This window comes from Oncorhynchus mykiss, chromosome 8, assembly GCF_057628025.1.
Source record: "Oncorhynchus mykiss isolate SJ-2025 chromosome 8, ASM5762802v1, whole genome shotgun sequence".
In the NCBI taxonomy this organism is placed as follows: domain Eukaryota; kingdom Metazoa; phylum Chordata; class Actinopteri; order Salmoniformes; family Salmonidae; genus Oncorhynchus; species Oncorhynchus mykiss.
This window is the reverse complement of record NC_143029.1, coordinates 66,801,526-66,826,277: the sequence shown is the minus strand read 5'-3', so window position 1 is coordinate 66,826,277 and position 24,752 is coordinate 66,801,526. Positions and strand designations below refer to the sequence as shown.

At 41.5% G+C, this 24,752-nt stretch overlaps 1 protein-coding gene across 9 annotated transcripts in view; it reads right to left on the bottom strand.

Moving 5' to 3' along the window:
* The window catches only part of cdh18a (cadherin 18, type 2a), a 51,083-nt gene extending 38,633 nt beyond the window's left edge, over positions 1–12,450 (bottom strand). For 2 of the 9 annotated variants that reach the window (XM_021613326.3, XM_090182316.1), the window contains exons 1-3: positions 12,025–12,149; positions 11,809–11,911; positions 1,633–2,153 (exon numbers count right to left, since the gene is read on the bottom strand). In XM_021613326.3, coding sequence (XP_021469001.3) covers positions 1,633–1,866 — 234 coding nt within the window. In that variant the 5' untranslated portion in view covers positions 1,867–2,153; positions 11,809–11,911; positions 12,025–12,149. Of the gene's footprint in view, positions 1–1,632; positions 2,154–11,808; positions 11,912–11,966; positions 12,342–12,370 lie in introns of those variants that run through there. The other 7 variants (XM_090182314.1, XM_090182310.1, XM_090182311.1 and 4 more) reach the window with 7 other exon arrangements.
* Positions 12,451–24,752: the final 12,302 nt, after the last annotated feature.

Here is a 24,752-nt window from a genome sequence, read left to right as displayed (position 1 = left end):
TAACTGCACCTGTTTGAACTCGTTACCTGTATAAAATACACCTGTCCACACACTCAATCAAACAGACTCCAACCTCTCCACAATGGCCATGACCAGGGGGCTGTGTAAGGACATCAGGGAAAAAATTGTAGACCTGCACAAGGCTGGGATGGGCTACAGGACAATAGGCAAGCAGCTTGGTGAGAAGGCAACAACTGTTGGTGCAATTATTAGAAAATGGAAGAAGTTCAAGATGACGGTCAATCACCCTCCGTCTGTGGCTCCATGCAAGATCTCACCTCGTGGGGCATCCATGATCATGAGGAAGGTGAGGGATCAGCCCAGAACTACCTGGTCAATGACCTGAAGAGAGCTGGGACCACAGTGTCAAAGAAAACCATTAGTAACACACTACGCCGTCATGGATTAAAATCCTGCAGCGCACGCAAGGTCCCCCTGCTCAAGCCAGCGCATGTCCAGGCCGGTCTGAAGTTTGCCAATGACCATCTGGATGATCCAGAGGAGGAATGGGAAAAGGTCATGTGGTCTGATGAGACAAAAATAGAGCTTTTTGGTCTAAACTCCACTCGCCGTGTTTGGAGGAAGAAGAAAGATGAGTACAACCTCAAGAATACCATCCCAACCGTGAAGCATGGAGGTGGAAACATCATTCTTTGGGGATGCTTTTTTGCAAAGGGGACAGGACGACTGCACCGTATTGAGGGGAGGATGGATGGGGCCATGTATCGCGAGATCTTGGCCAACAACCTCCTTCCCTCAGTAAGAGCATTGAAGATGGGTCGTGGCTGGGTCTTCCAGCATGACAACGACCCGAAACACACAGCCAGGGCAACTAAGGAGTGGCTCCGGAAGAAGCATCTCAAGGTCCTGGAGTGGCCTAGCCAGTCTCCAGACCTGAACCCAATAGAAAATCTTTGGAGGGAGCTGAAAGTTCATATTGCCCAGCGACAGCCCCGAAACCTGAAGGATCTGGAGAAGGTCTGTATGGAAGAGTGGGCCAAAATCCCTGCTGCAGTGTGTGCAAACCTGGTCAAGAACTACAGGAAACGTATGATCTCGGTAATTGCAAACAAAGGTTTCTGTACCAAATATTAAGTTCTGCTTTTCTGATGTATCAAATACTTATGTCATTCCGTCTCTCACAGTTGAAGTGTACATATGATAAAAATTACAGACCTCTACATGCCTTGTAAGTTGGGAAAACCTGCAAAATCAACAGTGTATCAAATACTTGTTCTCCCCACTGTAAGTGTATGTAAACTTCTGACTTCAACTGTATATACAGTGTTTTGTTGTATAATAAGCTTACCCATTTGAATTATTTATCATAGGGAGTAGAAATGTATATATGTTTGCTGAAAGTAAACAGAGATTAAAGCTATAAACTCAAAATCTTTTCCAAAAGAAAGGAAATTGCTCTAAGCGTAAATGTACGTCTTACTTAACCTGGTGCAACATTGTTCTCAAACGGCTGTTGCTACTGTATGCACAACCAGGTACAGTTGCAATCATAGACTTTGCATTATGCAAAACCACCTACGGAGTGCAATATGTAGGCCTACTGTTTTCCTCTTTGCATGAAAATCCCTCACATCAAATTAATGCCATTGAAGGAGACGATGAATAGCATACCTTTCCAACATGCTGGATTTCTGGTCCAATATGTTCCTCTAAAACGAAGAACTGGTTCCATATCCAGCCCCTCTTGGGCCGATGGTGCACGTCCTTCTCTCTGTCTAGGTGTTTGGTTTGGTTCCTGGGTGCTCTGACGTTGGGCCTGGGCTGGGACATCCCATAACTCCTCTGGACAAAGCACAGGCAGATCAGCAAAGGGCAGAGGCAGGCAGTGGTGGCAGGAATTCTCATGGTAGAGAATGTATGCTTCTCTAAGTCCTCCACTGTACCTTGGCAAACAGTGTACCAAGAGGCCACAACAGCGTCTCGACAGTAAGACAGTACTAGGTGCAGATCAGACCAGTCCAGAGATTTCTCCTAAAGTCCATGGTTTATTTCAGTCTGTCCACTAGGGATTAGAACCAAGGTTAATTTCCATGTTGGACAGAGGGGAAAAGAGCTAGTTGTTCATTTGCTCAGAGGATCCTCAGGAGATTTCATGAGTGGTCTGGTCTGAGCAGGCTGCCGTGTTGTTTCCCCTTGAAAAGATAAGAAGAAACGATATTAAGGAAACAGGAATAATGAGTCATGTTTTTCTTGCTGTGAAATCCCCTAATGCAGTTTGATGGAATGACTACTCCGATATTACACTTTGACTCATTTATAGAAGCACAATATTCTTTTCCACAATGTTCTTTTCTCATTTTGACCTGATTTCTGAGAGTCAATTTCCACTGTGTGTATCAATTGAGTATTTCTGTCTGCTTCGGATGCAAGCCAGAGGATTCAAAACTACACTGCTGAGTCTGAGCTGAAAAGGCTAAGTTGTCTCTGTCATACCTCACACCCGAAAGACATCCATTTTAAAATGGCTTTTTGAAAGCAGGAGAGCCACAACTGTATCTCCATAGGCCATAATAGCATTTTGAGGACATTATTTTCTGCAGTCTTTGTCAGAGTATATTACAATGACAAGCTGCTTAAGAGCATTTGATTCTCACAATCTACTCTACACTCTTGCAGAACATTTGTCACTTGGTAAACACCCTCACACAAGCAGAGATGTGGTTCTAACTTCCAGTTGCTGTTAATATTGTACTTTAAATACTTTTGAATGATTCAGTTATTTCTATATTTTGTGTGAGAAAACAATCTGGGTAAAAACATATCACTCTGTAAAATAAAGAAGTATATATACAGCACATGTGACACGACTTGTTATGCCTCTGCCACTCAGGAAAGCATTTTGTGATTTCCTTTCCTTAGGTTTTGATTTGTTACACAACTGTGCTATTTTCTGATGCATTTCCACAAACCTTCAATCAGTCCACCTGTCAGCAGAGTACCAGCCAAGCTTAGTCGAAAAACAGTCCAACACAAACAATTTGCAAGTGATAAATGTTTGATGTGAGGCGGCACAGAGGCTTGTCAATGGATGCTATGGTTACGTCTTCTTTGTTTCTATGTCTGCATTGCAATAATACAAACTAACTCTGAAATGTCAAAAGACCAATAACAACAGATTATACGTGAAGCACAGTTAATTGTGCAATGACAACAACAAGGATGTGTGTGACCATCCTTGAAATGATTCATGGCTTAATTTGTGTTATTTGTCAACCTATAGCATGGGCTAGTGTTGCATGTTTTCTTGAATTATGTGTTTGTATGTTTTTCTACAATACCACCCACGCACCACATACAGTATAGTATTGTAGATACAAATTAGGATTTCTCTGTGATGGGAAGTGGAGAGTGAAAAGCAGGTATACTGAAAGTACACTGCTACATAACATCTTTAGCCTTCACAAATGCATGATCCCATTCCCAATGCATATTCCAACAGCAGTCCATGTCTATGAAATTCCATGTTATAAAAGGGTGGCTGTCCTCATTCTAACTGAATATCACTAGTACTTACTGCAATTATAAAATAATTTCATTTGACCGTTCTGCCGCTCGTGCCTTGTCTTTACATTAGGCTCAATTTGAAGCTTAATTTGTCAAGTGAGCATGAAAAGAGCACTGGTGGGTCAGTGATAGTGCCTTTCCATGTTACCTGGATGTGCAACACCGTTCAAGCACACACATTCCAGTATTTGTGTATTGCAAATACTGCATACATTCAGAAACAGATTTTACATTTTCTAATCATTAACTACAGAAAACAATTAATTTAAACTTGTGACACCATTAGGGTGATGTTCACATCAATCAATAACTATCCATGCGTGTGGCTACAGCTCAGTCTTCAACACCATAGTACCCTCCAAGCTGATCACTAAGCTCAGGGCCCTGACTCTGAACCCCTCCCTGTGCAACTGGGTCCTGGACTTCCTGACACACTGAACCCAAGGGGTGAAGGTAAGTAACAACATCTCTGCCACACCGATCTTCAACATGGGGGCCTCACAGGGTTGCGTGCTCAGCCCCCTCTTGTACTCCCTGTTTACCTATGACTGTGGGGCCACTCACTTCTCCACCTCAATCATAAAGTTTGCTGACGACACAACAGTGGTAGGCCTGATTATCAACAACAATGAGACAGCCTACAGGGAGGTGGTGAGAGTCGTTCCAGGAAAATAACCTCCCCCTCAACGTCAACAAAACAAGGAACTGATTGTGGACTACAGGACACAGCAACAAGAGCACTTGCCCATCCACATTGACAGGGCCACAGTGGGGAGGGTCAAAAGCTTCAAGTTCCTTAGTGTGCACATCACTGACAAACTGAAATGGTCCCTGTGCACAGACAACGTGGTGAAGAAGGCACAGCAGTAACTCACATCAGTGCCTCTTCAATCTCAGGAGGCTGAAGAAATGTGGCTTGGCCCCTAAGACCCTCACAAACTTCCATAATGCACCATTGAGAGCATCCCTTCGGGTTGTATCACCCCCTGGTATGGCAATTGCAACATCTACAAATGCAGGGCTCTCCAGGGGGTGGTGCAGTCAGCCGAACGGATCAACTGGGGCATACTGCCCGCCGTCCAGGACATCTACAGCACCCGGTGTCACAGGAAGGTCAAGAAGATCATTAAAGACCTCAGCTACCCGAGCCACGTCCTGTTCACCCTGTTACCGTCTAGAAGGTGGACACATGGCAGGTGCATTGAAGCTGGGACTGAGAGACTGAGAAACAGCTTCTATCTCCAGGCCATCAGACTGTTAAATAATCACCACTAGCCAACCCTGCTCTGAACCTTAGTCACTGTTCTAGCCAGCTACCACCCAGTACTCTACCATGCACCATAGAGACAGCTGCCCTATGTATACTGAACAAGAACATAAATCCAACATGTAAAATGTTGGTCCCATGTTCCATGAGCTGAAATAAAATAAATGTTCCAGATGGACAAAGAGCTTATTTCTCACACATTTCTTCACATGCCTTTTAGTGAGCATTTCTCCTTTGCCAAGATGATCCATCCACCTAACAGGTGTGGCTTATCAAGAAGCTTATCAAACGGCATGATCATTACACAGGTGCACCTTGTGCTGGGGGCATTAAAAGGCCACTCTAAAATGTTTTGTCACACAACACAATGTCACCGATATCTCAAGTTTTAAAGGAGCGTGCAATTGACAAGCTGACTGCAGGGATGTCAACCAGAGCTGTTGTCAATGTTAATGTTAATTTCTCGACCATAAGCCGCCTCCAATGGCATTTTAGAGAATTTGTCAGTACGTCCAATTGGCCTCACAACCACAGACCACGTGTAACCATGCCAGCCCAGGACCTCCACATCCTACTTCTTCACCCGGGTCACTGAGACCAGTCACCTGGACAGCTGATTCAAAATTCTATAGCCACTCTCACATCTGAGCTATCTGTGTTGCAGGTGCATGGTAACTCTTGAATAAGATGAGAAAAAAGAAGAAACTGCTCTTGCTAGTATCACTGCTCTTTAATAAGCTTTACGTATCGGCCTCAAGGCCTTTGTCAGAGCTTTTGTGCCTTTTTTCAATTAGCTCCCTTATGTAGACATAGCTCCACCCCCATCTATTCAATGCATCCATGGAGCTATGTCTACAAAAGGGAGCTAATTAAAAAAACTCACAATGGGCTCTGACAAAGGCCTTGAGGCCGATATGTAAAGCTTATTAAAGAGCAGTGATACTAGCAAGAACAGTGTGCCGGTTTCTTATTTCTTCTGATGAAGCTGTGGGTTTGCACAACCGAAGAATTAATGCACAAACAGTTTGAAACCGTCTAATGGAAACTCATCTGTGTGGCCACTGGCATGCTGGAGAACTGTGCTCTTCATGGATGAAACCTGGTTTCAACTGTAGCAGGCAGATGGCAGACGGCGTGTATGGCATTGTGTGGGCGTGCGGTTTCTGATGTCAATGTTGTGAACAGAGTGCACATGGTGGCGATGTGGTTATGGTATGGGCAGGCATAAGGTATGGACAAAGAACACAATTGCTTTTTATCGAGGGGAATTTGAATGCACAGAGATAACGTGATGAGATCCTGAAGCCCATTGGCGTGCCATCACCTCATGTTTCAGCATGATAACGCACGGCCCCATGTCACAAGGATCTGTACACAATTCCTGGAAGCTGAAAATGTCCAAGTTCTTCCATGGCTTGCATACTCACCAGACATGTCACCCATTAAGCATGTTTGGGATGTTCTGAACTGACATGTACGACAGCGTATTCCAGTTCCCGCCAATATCCAGCAACTTCACACAGCCATTGAAGAGGAGTGGGACAACATTAGACAGGCCACAATCAACAGCCTGATCAAATCTATGCGAAGGAGATGTGTCACGCTGCATGAGATACTGGCTGGTTTTCTGATTCACGCCCCTATTATTTTTGTAAAGTATCTGTGACCAACAGATGCATATCTTTATTCCCAATCATGTGAAATCCACAGATTAGGTCCCAAAATGTCTTATATGAACTGTAACTCAGTAAAATCTTGTTCCATGTTGCATTAATATTTTTGTTCAGTATACAGTACATGGAGTTATTGAACATTGCTCACTTTGATAATGTTCACATACTGTTTCACCCACTTTATAACGTATATATACAGTATATAATGGACAGAAATATATACATTGCCTTCAGAGGTTTTCACACCCTTTGACTTTTTCCACATTTTGTTGTGTTACAGCCTGCATTTAAAATAGATTACATCTAGATGATTTGTCGCTGGCCTACACACAATTCCCCATAATGTCAAAGTGGGATTATGTATTTCCAATTTTTTACAAATGAATTAACAATGAAAAGCTGAAATGTTGTAAGTCAATAAGTATTTAACACCTTGGTTATGGCAAGCCTAAATAAGTTCAGAAGTAAACATTTGCTTAACAAGTCACATAATAAGTTGCATGGATTCACTCTGTGTGCCAAAATAGATTTTAAATTTATTTTTGAATGACTACCTTGTTACTGTACCCCACACATACAATTAGCTGTACGGTCCCTCAGTCAAGCAATGAATTTCAAACACTGACTCAACCAGAAAGACCAGGGAGGTTTTCCAATGACTCGCAAAGAAGGGCACCTATTGGTAATTGGGAACATTTTAAAAAGCAGACATTGAATATCCCTTTGAGCATGCTGAAGTTATTAATTAGGCTTTGGATGGTGTATCAATACACCCAGTCACTACAAAGATACAGGCATCCTTCCTAACTCAGTTGCCAGAGAGGAAGAAAACCGCTCAAGGATTTCACCATGAGGCCAAAGGTGACTTTAAAACAGCGACAGAGTTTAATGGCTGTGACAGGAGAAAACTGAGGATGGATCAACAACATTGTAGTAACTCCACAATACTAACCTAATTGACAGAGCAAAAAGAAGGAAGCATATTTGTATTATACACATATTTCAAAACATGCATCATGGTTCAGTCTGCTTTCCACCAGACACTGGGAGATGAGTTCACATTTCAGCAGGACAATAACCTAAAACACAAGGCCAAATCTACACTGGAGTTGCTTACCAAGAAGACAGTGAAGTTTCGTGAGTGGCCAAGTTACAATTTTGACTTAAATCTACTTGAAGATCTAAGGCAAGACCTGAAAATGGTTGTCTACCAATGACCAACAACCAATGTGCCAAGTCTTGAAGAATGTAAATATAAATATTGCACAATCTAGGTGTGAAAAACTCTTAGAGACCTACCTAGAAAGACTCACAGCTGTAATCGCTGTCAAAGGCGCTTCTACAAAGTATTGACTCAGGCGTGGGAATACTTATGTAAATGAGATATTTCTGTATTTCAATTTCAATACATTTGAAAAAAAAATTGTACTCTGTCATTATGGGGTATTTTGTGTAGATGGTGAGAAAAAACATATACACTTGAAGTTGGAAGTTTACATTTCCTTAGGTTGGAGTCATTAAAACTAGTTTTTCAACCACTCCACACATTTTTTGTTAACAAACTATAGTTTTGGCAAGTCGATTAGGACATCAACTTTGTGCATGCCACAAGTAATTCAACAATTGTTTACAGAAAGATGATTTCACTTACAATTCACTGTATCACAATTCCAGTGATCAGAGTTTACATACACTAAGTTGGCTGTGCCTTTAAAGAGCTTGGATAATTCCAGAAAATGATGTCATGGCTTTAGAAGCTTCTGATTGGCTAATTGACATAATTTGATTCAATTGGAGGTGTACCTGGGATGTATTTCAAGGCCTACCTACAAACTCAGTGCCTCTTTGCTTGACATCATGGGAAAATCAAAATAAATTTTCCAAAACCTCAGAAAAAAAGTTGTAGACATCCACAGAAGTCTGGTTCATCCTTGGGAGCAATTTCCAAACGTCTGAAGGTACCACGTTCATCTGTACAAACAATAGTACGCAAGTATAAACACCATGGGACCACGCAGCCATCATGCCGTTCAGAGATGAACGTACTTTGGCGTGAAAAGTGCAAATCAATCCCAGAACAACAGTAAAGGACCCCGTGAAGATGCTGGAGGAAACAGGTACAAAAGTATCTATATCCACAGTAAAACAAGTCCTATATCGACATAACCTGAAAGGCCACTCAGCAAGGAAGAAGCCACTGCTCCAAAACCACCATAACAAATCCAGACTACGTTTTGCAACTGCACATGTGCACAAAGATCGTACTTTTTGGAGAAATGTCCTATGCTCTGAAGAAACAAAAATAGAACTGGTTGGCCATAATGACCATTGTTATGTTTGAAGGAAAAAGGGGGAGGCTTGTAAGCCGATGAACACGATCCCAACCGTGAAGCACGGGGTGGCAGCATCATATTTTGGGGGTGCTTTGCTGCAGGGGGGAACTGTTGCACGTCACAAAATAGATGGCATTATGAAGAATGAAAATTATGTGGATATATTGAAGCAACATCTCAAGACATCAGATGTTAAAGCTGGTTTGCAAATGGGTCTTCCAAATGAACAATGACCCCAAGCATACTTCCAAAGTTGTGGCAAAATGGCTTAAGGACTACAAAGTCAAGGTATTGGAGTGGCCAGCACAAAGCCCTGACCTCAATCCTATAGAAAATGTGTGGGCAGAACTGAAAAAGGGTGTGTGAGCAAGGAGGCCTACAAACCTGACTCAGTTACACCAGCTCTGTCAGGAGGAATGGGCCAAAATTCACCCAACTTATTGTGGGAAGCTTGTGGAAGGAACCTGAAATATTTGACCCAAGTTAAACAATTCAAAGGCAATGCTACCAAATACTAATTGAGTGTATGTAAACTTCTGACCCACTGGGAATGTGATTAAAGAAATAAAAGCTGAAATAAATAATTCTCTCTACTATTATTCTGACATTTCACATTCTTAAAATTAAGTGGTGATCCTAACTGACCTTAGACCAGGAATTTTTACTCTGATTAAATGTCAGGAATTGTGAAAAACGGAGTTTAAATGTATTTGCCTAAGGTGTACGTAAACTTCCGACTTCGACTGTATTTAATAACATTTGAATTCAAGCTGTAACACAACAAAAAGGTGGAATAAGTCAAGGGGTATGTAAACTTTCTGAAGGCACTGTAGCATGGGCAATTGTTGCTATAAGCATTAGGTTCACACAGGAGATTCATTCTATTGCTACATCCCTCAACATGGTTGAGTTAAGAGTGTCAGCAGAAATACATGTAGCTACAGATAACTGTCATTGAAATATAGTGGATATTGCTCTGCAGGTTCTCTCTCTACGCTCAATTTCAGGAAATAGGAAACTTCTACCCTGAAAACACCCACATCTGTCTTTTGTAGTATGGCTAAACATGATTCCAGGCTAACAGCATATGAATCAAATATCCAATATTTTCTACAAATATACCAGGATTTTTTAAATAGAAAATAGTTAATTGATTGTCCTTGTATGCAATTCAAGGGTAAGGGTGTTGCAACTATTCATTCTGATTAGTTGAGGGCCACAAAACAGATTAGCAATTGATTAGTTTCTAATGTTGCTAATTATGATGCTAATTGGAGAGAAATACTCTGTGGACCTTGAGACTACATCTGAGGCCGTGGCTTACATTATGACGAGTTGTGAACTGTAGCTTAGACCTATGCATATGCCTCCCCTTTTTCTCCTGCACTAAGTTCAAGAGTCATGTCGGACTCTAAGGATAATTATGATTTTAATTATACTTAGCCATGCTGTACAGCTAAGCCAATCTGTAGCTTACAGCTAACTAGCTAAATCAGCTACTAGCCTGAAAATAGATTTTACCTATCCCAAGCCAGCAACATAAAATTAGATGTATGCTAGAGAAATACAATTACTGGTCACTTCACTACAGTATCTATGACTGAGAAGGCTGGCCTTGCACTTCAATATCAAGTCACTAGCTAACACAGCTTCGGGCATGTCAGGGCATTGCCCTCAACACTAGGCTACTGGAGGATACAGTAGCTAGCTGGGCTTAACCTCAAATACACAAACTCAGCTTACTACTTTTATGCTCAAAAGCTTGGACCCTTGCCTTGCTGTAAGTGCAGCTTTATATTTGGATGTTTATACTGTAGGTCTTTTCAAGACAAAGGTCTGTTGTGTTTTGTTCATCTGGCCATTTGTTTACAAGATCTGATAACAATTGCACTCAGCAAAGACAAAATCTCTGTAAATGCTACATCCTGCTTGTTGTTGGAAGTTTGGCAACAATGACATTTTGAGGTATTTCTGTAGACAACCATAAACTATCTTCACTGACAACGCTGGTTATAGTGGGAGTAAGACATTACAGGACCAACATGAATGCACCACATACTGGTCAAATGAGATTAGCACAAATATGTCTTTCACAAGACTCATCTCTCAGGGTTTGAGATCTACAAAACCAAGCAGGTGGTTTTTGCTCCCCACCAAGAATCTCACTTGACTTGGCTTCCTGTATCCTCTTCCCTCTGTGGAGACTGGAGGACGAGGAAAGGAGGAAAGACCACCCCTTGTGGAGTTTTAGTAAATCTCAGGAGAGGACGGTGAGAATGACTGCTCATTACAGGATTAGCAGTATACAGAGAATGACTCAAGGGAAAGCTTGACGTGGGTCTGGCACATTGAGTCATTGACATCCCCTACTGCATAAGGCATTAGTGAAGAGGTATCTACTAAAGTAGCTAGCAGAGACAGACTGTCCCAGTGAGTCTTTTAAACCTTCCCCCCTCTGGATCAAATAGAACTCAGGAGAATTCCTTTGGCATTTCAATGGAGGGAATTATGCATACATTTAGCATGGATCTCTCTAATCATAAGGTAATGAGCTGCAGCTGACAAAGACACTATATTACATTTTAGAATAGCAGCCTACATACACCCTTATGTATTCTATACAAATCAGCACCTGCAGAAATTCAACCCTTCCTCTACACATTAGGTGGATATTTTTCAGCAGAACCATCACATATTTTCTTGTTCTTTAGCCAGTTACATATTTTGAGGCACTAACACAGCCAATTGCTAGACTGCAGTGAATTGATCATGGAGCAGTGAAATTATTCCACAGGATTCCACTCTCCTGTTTAGTTCCATCTGAGAGCTGGACCTATGAAAAGTACTATGGTAATTTGATATATACCTTGGTGATAATAAAAAGGACACCTCCAATAAAGCTCAAACAATAAAACAATTGAAAATATGGCAGCAGGGATCTCATTCTTGCATTTCCCTGGCCGTATAGAGAGGCTCTGAAGCAGCGTGAATAAAACATAAATGAACTCACACTTTTTCACAGTAGCAGCGCTCACCACAGGCAAAAGCAGCTTCAGAGGATCCAACAGCAGAGGCAGCAGCAGTAGCACGACAGACCATAGCAGATGTGAAAGCTATGACAACAGAGAGAGAGAGATGGATTGAAAGTGCTGAACAATTTGCCCTTACCTTTCTTCTCCAAACAGATGATAAGGTATGTGAACAGTGAGCTGTGAACAGATTCTACCCTATCTGTCTACTGCTGCTCCCAATCCACCTCAGTGGAGTCATCTCCCCAATCCGCCAGGTTGCTGCCTCACTTGCCTGCTGCAGCTCTGGAGTGGTGCTCTGATTGGCCGACTAACAACACACTGGTACACATAGACACACACGAATGCTCTCACACTCTTTCTCTCTCTCACGCACACATGCAAGCACACACTGTCATCTCAGCATTTTCCTCACATTTTTTACTCTCTCCCACACACACACACGCACACGCACACACACACACACACACACACACACACACACACACACACACACACACACACACACACACACACACACACACACACACACACTGAACTCACTCTTTCTTTCTCTACATCTGCTGCCTCAGGGACTGGGCTAAGGTGTAACAAACGCAAAGCAGAGGGGTGAATTTGCTTTAAGGAGAGTGTCGCTTCTAAAGGAATCCTGATGAATAATATAAGACTGAGAGTGAGGGGGAGGGAAGAGCGTGAAGCCCTACCAGACCACAGGACATTTTTAACCGAGATGACAGTGAATGTGTCAGCACATAAAAAATAAACGTCAGGGAGGGTTGCACATAGTATTGTGGAAGCAAGCAGAGAGTTGAGAATGTGATAAAACAAAGGGCTTACAGGAGGAAGAAACGGTTTACCTACCAAAGCCCCAAAGTCATCAAACCTTCACAGTTGACTCCCATGCCATCCATCATCTTCCCCCCACATAGTCGAAGGATAGGGAGGTGATTTATCTTTTCAGCCTCATTTATTTATTTACCTCTGCCAACATTATCAGTGGCACTGTTGGTGGGCCCCAGGTTGAGTTATGTAAAACCGTAGGGAAGACCGGGGTTGGTTGTCACACTTTTTACTCTAGTGTGTATTTCTCAGCACCAGTATATCTTACAATAATCTTTATAATATTGGGAGAAAGACCAAGGTCTTGGGTTGAAATTCCAGCACGGAGTTATAAGCTATCAAACACACTCTGTCCACTTGTGACAACCAGCCCCATATTTGATCGAATGATATTCATAACAAAATTCTGCATTTTAAGCCATGAGAATAACAGACTGTATGCAATTTTGAGTAAATGTGTGTGTGTGTATGCATGTCTTTGCACACGTACAGTATGTGTGCGTGTGGGGGTGTGTGACAGAAAAAATACGTGTGTGAGAAGATGGCTGACGTTTTATGTGCTCCTAACCAACTGTTTTCTTAACGTTTTGTTTCCGTTGTTTGTAACTTATTTTTATCTGATTTTGTACATAATGTTGCTGCTCTTTAATTACTTTATTCCTTTATTACTTATTCTTATTCATATATTTTTTTAACCTCATTGTTGGTTAGGGGCACGTAGGTAAGCATTTCACTGTAAGGTCTACACTTGTTGTATTCGGCGAATGTGACTAATACAATGTTATTTGATTTGAAGGGAATGGAGTTGATGGCAGGGGCATACTAGGGTTACCAAGATTTACCATGGTTTACCGCCCAAAACCAATCCCTTTTCCCAGGATCACAAACTGTGAGAAAGTGGTAAATTCTGGAACTGCTAAATTACAGTATATACAATATATCTGTATATGCAATATTAATCTGACTTCTCTACGGCCTCTGCATGATGAATCAACGCTCAGGGTGGGGACAGACCCATCTCAGTATGGAGCACAGTTCATAATGCATGTAGAGCTATCATCTCATCATGGTAACTTCTTGTGACAGGTATGCCAACATTTGATGCAGCATAGCCTATGCTACTGTAATATAAAGACTGAATGCGCATCTAATTTACCCATCTCCATCTGGTTTTCGGGGGTCACCTTGTTTTCTAATTATACATTTAGCTAATGAATGATGGGTTATGCATAATAAGCTTCTAACTTTATAGCCTCTGTCTCTTGCGCAATATGCAAGCACCTGTGCTCCGCTGGCCTCTACTTAAAAAACGCTCCTTAGCTCTTAGAGTCCCAGCAGAAAAAGTGGTGTGTCTCTCTCCATCGCCTATTCTTCTGTTGCTGTCTCTGTGTCTTGTCTGGTGTGTCTTTCTCCATCGCCTATTCTTCTGTTGCTGTCTCTGTGTCTTGTCTGGTGTGTCTCTCTCCATCATCTATTTTTCTGTTGCTGTCTCTGTGTCTTGTCTGGTGTGTCTCTCTCCATCATCTATTCTTCTGTTGCTGTCTATGTGTCTTGTCTGGTGTGTCTCTTTAGTTTTGCAATTCAAAACTGCCAAGGGGTTACTGGGGTATCTTAACTTGTTTTCAGCCTGTGTCTGGGTCACCTAAACCATCCTCTTCCCTACCAGTTGCCCCTGGCTGCTGATGTTCTAAGTGCTCCACTGGCCTGCTGTTCTCATCTGTCCTCATCCTTGGCTCATCTGCATGATTTAGTTTAAAGTTACTACCTGGGCAAACATGACAGATAAGACTCAACATAGCCCCTAGGCTATATGAATAGACACGAGCCCCCCCCCCAAAATACATGTAGAATGGAATAACTTATAAGACCTCTAAGATTAATTTCATTTTATCAGTTCTACCCGCTAATGGCAGATTACATTTCATTTGAGGACACATAGCTTAAGGCGTCTGTATTTTCAATATGTTGTTCACCTACAATCTAACCACAAAGCTGGCAATCTTTTCCCCTCTCTTTCTGGCTGCACCAGTATATCTTACAATAATCTTTTTAATATTGGGAGAAAGACCAAGTGTTTGGGTTGAAATTCCAGCACGGAGTTATAAGCTATCAAACACACTCTGTCCACTTGTGACAACCAGCCCCATATTTGATCGAATGATATTCATAACAAAATTACTTATTTTGTACATAATGTTGCTGCTCTTTAATTACTTGTTCCATTTATTTCTTATTCTTATTCATATATTTTTTTAACCTCATTGTTGGTTAGGGGCATGTAGGTAAGCATTTCACTGTAAGGTCTACACTTGTTGTATTCGGCGAATGTGACTAATACAATGTTATTTGATTTGAAGGGAGCTTTATATAGCACAAGCACAAAAGAGCTTGGGATTCATTATAATGGAGTTGATGGCAGGGGCATACTAGGGTTGAATAGCGGGAATCCGGTAACCAAGATGTCCTAAGTGCTCCACTATATAGCCTGCTGTTGCATCTGTCATCATCCTTGGCTCATCTGCATTATTTAGTTATTTAGTTTTCCAAAATGAAAGTAAAAGATGCAAAAATGAAACTTAAGAACAGGAAGCATAGAAGTAGTCCACATAGAACTGATCCACTGCTTCTTAGTTTTGCTTTCAATGAGAATGACAGATCTATAAAACACAAAGTTACCAATTGCAGCTTTAATTAAGGATTCAGAGCGCTAACACTGGCTTATTATCTTTAGCCAACCCTTATGCTGAGCGAGAGTAGTTAGTTAGCTACCACCAACCCTGTACAAACCTGTGGCTAACGCCACTGCTGCTGCACTTTTACTTTCTGGCTGTTCTTCCCTCTGCACCTCATTCACTGCTGCCAACTCAACCTGCTTGCTTTTTTTGCCTCTCTTTCAGAAGAAGTTCTGAATTTTCATTTGCTCTGTGCTATGCTCCAGACTTGAGTGACAGGGATTTTGCTGAGTGATGACATTGACATCTAACAGGTGCTGTAGGGGTGGGGTCAATGGACGTGAGTGGTCCCAAAGATTGTCTATTATATTGACAAGATATTGACAAGATAGTCAAGTGACAGCTATAACAATACTTGTCCTCAAAGATGGAAGGCAGTTGGGAAGAGGCGAGATCAGGTCGGACCTTTCTAGCCAATGAGAGGGATGAGACGCGTGTGAACAACAGAGATAGATAGAGAACTCAATTCTGTATCTGTGCCATTATCATGTCTGTGACAGCATGGGGAATGTACATGCTAAAACAAGTTATATCCATGATGAGTCCTCTATCTATCTCTATGACAACAGACACAACTCTGATATAAAGTCATTTTATCTTGATTTTGATTAAATGCCACGTGCGTCCACTTATATTAGTGCATTCCAAACAACCCAACCCAATTTCTATTCGATCAAATAAGCCTCACGTAGCAAATTGAACACTCTCTCATTGACCTCCATACAAAAATTCCTCACTCGTGGGTTTATTTTCGTGGAGAGATTTTGGGCTGAGTAAAACCTTTTGCTTCGCCTCTTCCTCTCTGGCAGTCCACTGCATTGTGAAATCTCGCCCAATCACAGCAGGCACTGCGTCGATCCTTGGGACGTCCCTTCCCTAAACCCTACCCCCTACCTCTAACCATACCCTTGCCCAAACCTTAACCATAACCATAAACCCTACCTAACCTTAACCCTTACCTAAACCATTTTAAATTTCAACTTCAATGGGGTAGGGATGTCCCAAGGATTCTGGATGGCAAGGACCCTGCAGTGCCTGCTACTGCCTAGCACAGTATATTGTATTGTTCATTTTTGTCAATCATTTTATACTGCCTAGCGCAGGTTATGTGTGGTTATGGAAACTCATAACTGAAATCATTATTATTATTTATAAAATGTTTTAACATCTAAATGTTCAGGGCTAATCGCCCAGGACTAATGAGGCCACTGGGTGATAGGGACAACCCCCCCCCCCAATGCTAATTAAGATGCTAGTTACCACATGGCTTGACCTACAGTAGGAACTCAGAAATAGGTTTGGAATATAGCTGTCCTTATCCTCTTTTCAACAGACATAATTGTTCATGGATACTCCCATAATTCAAACATTTACAAAGACAATAACAAGATATGTGTTCTTTCACTTATGAAAAACAAATAAATTCTCCTCACCTCAATGTTTTGTCATACTGACATGAATTGACCAGGTGGATGAGTTCTACGAAAGAAGTCACACATTTTAACTTTAAAAATATTACACAGTGCCATTTGGATTGGGACTAATAACAAGCAACCCGTGAGACAATCAATCCTGGTCTTCCCTACACATAATTATTATTTTTTTTTTTATCAAAGAGCACCTGTTGTACTCTGCCTGTCATGCTAGTTGATATTTGAAAGACAATGACGAGGCTTTAAGACATAACTGCAACATATAATTGAACAAGAGGTTTAGAATGTACTAATGGGAGGCCCTTTAAAAGCATTTTTCCAATGTATGGCAACTACATCAGCATGTCACATAGAATGATCGCTCATCAAATAAATCAACATTTAATGCAAACGTGTTTAACCAAACCCTTGAGACACAGTAATTCCTTAACAATGAGTGGACCTGACAAGGTCCCATTATCCACTATCAGCTTAGTTTGGCATCAGTGTTACATGCCATCAGGGAGTATTTAGCCTAAAAGGAAGGAAGACATAAATTACATGACCTGACTTAAATAGGTAGGACCAATCACAAGTACATATCATTTAAGTATGATAAGTCAAGATATGATGAAGAGAGAGGATATGTAATATCTTCAAAGTGGGAAATTGGAACTACAGTATATTATGTGATATTAGCACTGTAGGGCTCCAAAGTTGTACCTGGTCACATAGTCAGCAAAACTCCTGGCCTTTGTTATTATATGCAATATCCAAGTTATGATTCTTTGAAAATGTCTTTAGTAATTTAAATTAATCAATTGCAATGGGTTTAGTGATGAAAGCTTTTCACCATGCTAATTTCCCATGCTTTCCTTCCAGTCTGCTAGGCAGCTGGCAATTTAGAAGAGGGGGGCATGCACATGGAGCCTTCTCTTATCTTTTGAAATTGTGTATAAATGTCACATTGAAATTCCACAGTTGGGCATTAGCCAAAGATAACGGATGGGCACTGCTACTGGTAATTTATTGTCATGGTGGAGGCAGTGGTGGTGTGTGACTGAGATGACAAAAGGGGTGTCAGAAGCACAAGCTGGGGCCTGATATAAGGTCCAACAAGAAAAAAACGCTGTGATAAGAAATCATATCTGTGTTGACTTTATAGCATAGCACTGATAATCTTCATTTGAATGGCAAGGTTGTGCAGGGCAACACACGCATTGTTGAAGTCAATCTTGGAACTGTCCATTTTATTCTCTACAAAGTTTAAAGGAGTTAAATGTATTTTCCTCTTCCTGTGTTAAGACACAAAAACAGCTCTGGATACACTATCTTAGAACCCAACATATCTTAGATGTCATTGTAGTGTAAAAATTGGTCTAAATGTTCCAATTTACCCTTCCCATGAAGTAGGTTGAAATCCAAGATAATTTCCTGCCGTACTCTCTCTCACTCTGTCTCTTTCAAGCTAAACTAGGAAACGGTATCAGCCATTTGATGGAAACTTCTTTTTACGTTTTTGTCTTTCTTTCTTCTCCTCCCCTGGCTCAGAGCACTTGAGTGTGCCTCTTACATCACATAGAGTTTCCATCGTAACGTCCCTCTCTTTCTTCTTCACTCAACTTCATATGCTTTGTACTTCTCTACACATAAAAGTGTACTCGCTCTAGGTTTCTCCTCAGGAGCTGGCTACCCACTTATAACCCTTCTGACACCTTCCGAATCCTCTTTTTCCATTTTCCTCCAAACTGCTCTCAACATTTGGGGACTGTTAAAGTATTTCCAATTTCCTGACACCCTACTTTGCTCATTCTCTAACACTGGGGTGTCAGATGAATTAGAAATGGAAAAATGGGCCCTTACAGAGACTGGACAGTCTTTATCTCATGAGCGTGTTATTTCTGTGGCCAAAGTTTAATCACTGTCTGGGATCACCGGTATAGGTCCATCAAATATTCCTGTGGACATTCTCAGTGACAGGGCGCCTTTCTGAGTAAGTGATAGAGTGGCTAAAGAGCAAATAACTGGCAAGTGTCATCAGCATCAATCTCTATTTATTCTGACTGGTTGCTGGGGAAGCTGGGGGTGTAGTGGAGGTGCTGAAGCAAGAGAAGGTTGGTTTTCTTGATGCTCTACTATTCTCAATATGTTCTCACAGAATGACATGATGTCTGTTTTTTTTTACAGTTTGTTTTTGAATTTGATCAGTAGCTGTGTAAGTTTTGTTAGACCTGTCTAAAACATGAGTGCTGATCAACATCATTCTAGTAGAAAATAATTATAGTAGATGTGTCAAGATGTGCCATAGGGAGATGAGTAGTTTTGGGACTAGTTTTGGGACTATGTGAATGGAATATAATCATGCATACCTCTACACACCTGCATTTCCATGCAAGTGACCGACACACAACTTGACAATGAACCTGTCCTTGAGTTATTTATCTCTTGAAGCAGCCATGGTGCATATGGCACAGTATTTATTCTTACACCATACCACTGTTGGTTTCTCCTTGGGAATGGGAAAGGTGTGTTACGCAAACACCATTTGAATTGTTGCTGAAGTGACTAGATTGATTTGGGATTGGCTTTTGTAAATGTTACCTGTGTGAATTCTATATTTTTCTGAGCACACTACTGGTAGGCCATAATTGCCTGGAATACTCTGGAGTGCATCCCTTACTATAGAAATGCCAGTGGCGCTGCCAAAGCTGGACAAAAGAGGGGGTCACAGTAAGAGGTCATATACCAACTACAGCAGTACAATACATTATACAGAGGACGGAATTGTACATATCTGTCAATATCAAGATGGTCTAACATTTTTGGTAACATATCCCATAACAGCACATTATAGTTATCCACTGTATAGCATACCTCTCATGTTGTGACTGATGTGTTGCCATAGCCTGTATGTTAGTGTTGTTCTTTAAAGTTATTTTGGTTTGCTGTCTCTTTTTTGTCTCCTTTATTGTTTCGTTGTAGTTCCCTCCCCCTTGTTGCTCACCATGGCAACCAGCACACTTGGGAGCTACCACACTTGAGCCTGATGAGCTTAAAGAGCCATTGGCAACGTTTAAAAAGGAGTTCCCAGCTCAATTCCTCCATTCTGGTTACTCACAGATCCTGTTGTTGATCTAGCCTTGGTAGAGAAAAGGAAAGATTGGTCAGAAGTAAGTAATATAGGGAAACTGGTTGACAATTACATTGGTAGAAGTTTTTATGCTTCTCACAGATGGATCCAGGGACCCTGAATGTGATGTGCAGATACGTAGAAGACTAACAGATGAACTGTCAGTATACTCAGTTGAACTGTTTGCGATAATAGTTGCCCTCCAGCGGGTGGAGGATGTACAACCTGTTAGAATTATAGTATGCTTAGATTCTGAAGGAAATTATAGACCAGTTAGCCAAAAGAGCTTTGAAATGAGATATTGATATTCATGTTCCACTGGGTAGAGGTGAGGCAACATGTAAGATCAGAGCCATTTTGATAGATGTGTGGCAGAAGAGATGGGACTCTGAGCCCTCCACAGGAAGGTTGGTGGACCAAATTCAAAGGTCAGATTAGGAAGGGAGAGGGGGTGATTGCGCTTAGGACATTGTACATTGAACTCGTCATTAGATCTGCTTGGAAAGCATGTGAATGGTTTGTGTTTGGTCAATGACACGGTGGAGCATGTGTAACATTGTTTTTAGATATGTTGACGAAGAAAAGTTTGAAATGTAGGGTCATAGAGGTTGGTTGGTTGGGGGAGTTGAAAGGGATTTTGGGGAGGGTCTATTAGAAGTTAGTAGGGCTCTTTTTTTTTCTTCTCAGAAGAGATGTTTTAAACTGTGATTACCCCACACTCCAGCACAGTAGCTGGTGGCATGCACCTTTAACGTTGGTTAGCGAAATGCCATTATCATAGAAGAATATCTCCTTTCTGCTGCTGGTGAGAACATGGTATGTATCCGCAACCGAACCTTGTTGCCACCTGGACAGAGCCGAACGATGAGTGCTTCGATATACAACGTCTGCTATTGACCAGATTAGGGGCAGTCACTCACTGAGTGATTGCTTGTATCTGAGAATGCTGACACTTGCGCTGTTCTTCCCCCTGTGCCAGTGGCGAGGCAACATGTGCCAACAACGGACCTATAAGCGGCCGGATGGAAACATACTGTTGGGCATCCTGCTGGGGTGGTGGCCATCTTGCTCACCAGTAGCTAGGACTTAAGTCTGGGGACTGTGTTGTGTTTTAAATGTCAACCCCAACTTACTAATAAAGACTGTCTGTCAATTAACCACAGGTCATGATGTTGACATTATGAAAGAGTCTAGCAATTATCCCAACTTCCTTTGGTCATTAGGGTTTAGGGCTTGAGTGCATTGCCAGTCTGAGCCGTGTCACACAGTCAGTACTCAACTGTAGACCCTGATGACAGTACTGTAAGGATGCATGAATGCATATCAACATACTGTAATATTAAGATTTCCTCTTTTGTGGATGGGCTTTAGACTGCCCTCTGCTGAATGACAGCTTCTGAGCTACATTGTGGGTTAAATGACGGTGAAACTATAAACATTTAAAATAGATGTATAACAAGATGGCTGCTTGATGGGCTCTGGATAGAAGGGACTTGAGAGGAAAGGTAAGATTATACCAAACCTACATAAAAAGTTGCTAATCTGCAAAACTACTTAATGGTGGGTATTTCTCTGCTCTGTCAGTCAGTTGGTTGCATTCCCCATCAGATGTCAGATTTACACAAAACCAGCATGCTGAAATTCTGCAACTGAAGTCAAATCAACACAAGATCAAACCCACAGTGCTTATAATGGATGCTACCCATTGGGCACAGATGTCATTCCAATGTCTGTTCCACGTTGGTTCAATGTAAGTAAATAGAAATCATGTGGGGAAAAAGATGGATTCAACCAGTTTGTGCCCAGTGGGTGACTTCATTAATGTCAGGCCAGAGAATCATCACTCGAGGCTGGTTTGAGTGAGGTGTTGGACTGTTTGGGGCACAAGTAGTGCACTATATAGCTAATAGGGTGCCATTTTGGATGCTGCCAATCTCTCACCTTCTACCTATACCAGGACCGAGTAAGAACATTACAGATGAAGTGATATCACTGCACATCCTCGACATTCACATGTCATTTGAGATTCTGTTGTCTGTCTGAGGTATACTGCCTGAGGCAGTGTGAAAAGCCATTCACAAGCCCACTGTCAGTGCTGGTGCATTCAATTCAACAACATCAACAGACAGAGGAGCACTCCATACCTGTTTGGAATAGAGGTTATTGATGTCCCAATGAGTCATACCTGGCTACACCATTACCACTTAGGCTACACTTTAGTCCACAGTGGCTGAGGTATATTCCACAGTAGCTGAGGTATTTTTTTAATTGTTTAATATTTTTTACAGTAGACAAGGTATAACTCCAGCAAGATATTGCTGAGAAACTAAGCCTGCATAATTAAACGTTGCCTATTCCCAATGGTTAGTGCAATATGTACTAGGGGCAAATATTTTCCTGAGTCCTGGGAAATTCCGCAAAAATCGGAAGTGCCCATTTAAAGCGTTTAAAACTATGCGCCACTGTGTAAAGATTTCAGAGCAACTTAAACAGATATTTAGTCATATCATGTTCCTCAATTAATTCAGCACATTTCAGCAGTAGGCTATCCCGACACAGAACGTGCTCAGAGCGCACCCCGAGCATAGCGTTGTCAAATCACACAAACTTTGAAACGGCAGTCAAACAAAAGTGAATTGACCAAAGTTGCTAAGCTTGGTAGATAATCTCCTTCAACAAACAACAGAATATATCCTATACTTGGCAAAATTGTGTTGATGATTATACAGATAGCAGATCAGCTCATGAATAACAGGGAGATGAAGAATGAAAATAGCTTAAATATCAAGGTACTGTATCTTAACGGGGACCAACTCTGTTTTAAAAATATCCATATCTACTCTCATACTGTTTGTTGAGCACACATTCTCTGCTCATATGGGCAGCAAGTACGAGACGTTGGAATTGCTATAGGGTATTTTGACATGCATAGGTTTGATAATGTAACCTATGGATTACATAATAAAGTTAGGAATTTGCATGCGAGACAGGAGTCAGGGATTGGAACTGGATAAGAAAATAGCCTAGGCTGTAGGACACGACTGCTTGTTTGTGACAGAGACGTCAGTGATCTTCAGGTCGGAAAGTCAGAGCTCTAGGAAGAGGCCCGAGTTCCTGAGTTGGATGACCGTTCAAACCGATTTTTCCCAGTCGGAGCTAGTTTTTTTCCGAGTTCCTAATTGATATTAACATGGCAATACTGTTGTCCATTTCTCTCCAATCCTGTTCCTGGGGAGCTACCCTCATGTAGACTTGCTCCAACCCAAGTTGTAAATGTGTTGTTATGTGTTAATAACATTTAGACTACATTACCCAGCAGGCTATGCGGGCGGGGAAGTTGGTTAAAGAATGCCTTGCATGGCTAAACATGGAGTTTTCTAGCTGTATATGCTCATTAAAAGTAGTTAAACCTACGCCCCGGTTTGTGATTACATAAGGAACAAACATAAATAACATGGTGTCAGATTGATAGTCGCTATGACGAGACAGAGAAAAGAAAGGAGTAACTCTGCAAATTTCCGTGACGAAAATTGAACATTCTACCACAAGTCAAGTGACGTGAGTAGTTGAAGATGCTAGCTTGCAAGAGCGAGGACAACGAGCCGCAGCAGCGAGAGTGACAGCAGCGAGAGTGACATCAGCCAGGGTGACAGCAGCGAGAGCGAGGCTGCATTGGAATCTGTTGACGAGCAAGTTGATAAGCAACATACTGAAGTAAGAGAAATTGACACTGTTCCTGATCTTCGTCATGGATAGGCTTAGTCCTCCTACTCCTATGCAGTTAACAGGCAATTTAGCTGACAATTGGAAACATTTCAAGCAGAGATTCAATATCTACCTAGCAGCCAGTGGTGCAGGAGGAGATGATGACAGATTGAAAGCTTCCATTTTTCTGCATGTTATTGGAGAGGATGCATTGGACATTTACAATAGCTTTCAGCAAGACGATGCAAACTTGACATTGACTGTGCTAATGGCAAATTTTGAGGAGTACTTTGTACCAAGCCAGAACGTCACGTTTGAGAGATACAAGTTTGTCTCTCATGATCAGAAACAAGGAGTCAGTTTTGACCAGTATTTGACTGAGCTGAACACACTGAGCAAAACGTGTGAATTTGAACATCTGAAAGACTCACTAGTGAAAGACAGGATAGTCTGTGTCATGCTTGATAATGGACTCAAGGAGAGATTGCTGCATGAGCAAGATTTAACTTTGGATAAAGCAGTGAATAGATACAAAGTATTAACTTAAGGGGGCTGAATAATTTTGCACGCCCAATTTTTCAGTTTTTGATTTGTTAAAAAAGTTTGAAATAACCAATAAATGTCGTTCCACTTCATGATTGTGTCCCACTTGTTGTTGATTCTTCACAAAAAAATACAGTTTTATATCTTTATGTTTGAAGCCTGAAATGTGGCAAAAGGTCGCAAAGTTCAAGGGGGCCGAATACTTTCGCAAGGCACTGTATGTAATAAAAAGAGAGGAGCAATACACACAATGCCTTACAAAACAAAAACAAGCAGAAGAGAGAAATCAAAGCATGTGGAAAATGTGGATTTATCCACAAGCCAAAAAAATGCCCTGCATATGGCAAATCATGTAATAACTGTGGGAAAAAGAATCATTTCTCAAAATGCTGCAAAGCTGAGGCTAGAAAGAAAAAGGTTCACACAGTCGAGGAGATGGAAGAATTCTTTGTTGATTCTGTGGAAATATGCAATGCAGTAAATGCTGAATGGATTGTGCCATTGACTGTGAATGAAACTGTAATACCATTCAAGTTTGATACTGGAGCACAGGTAAACCTGTT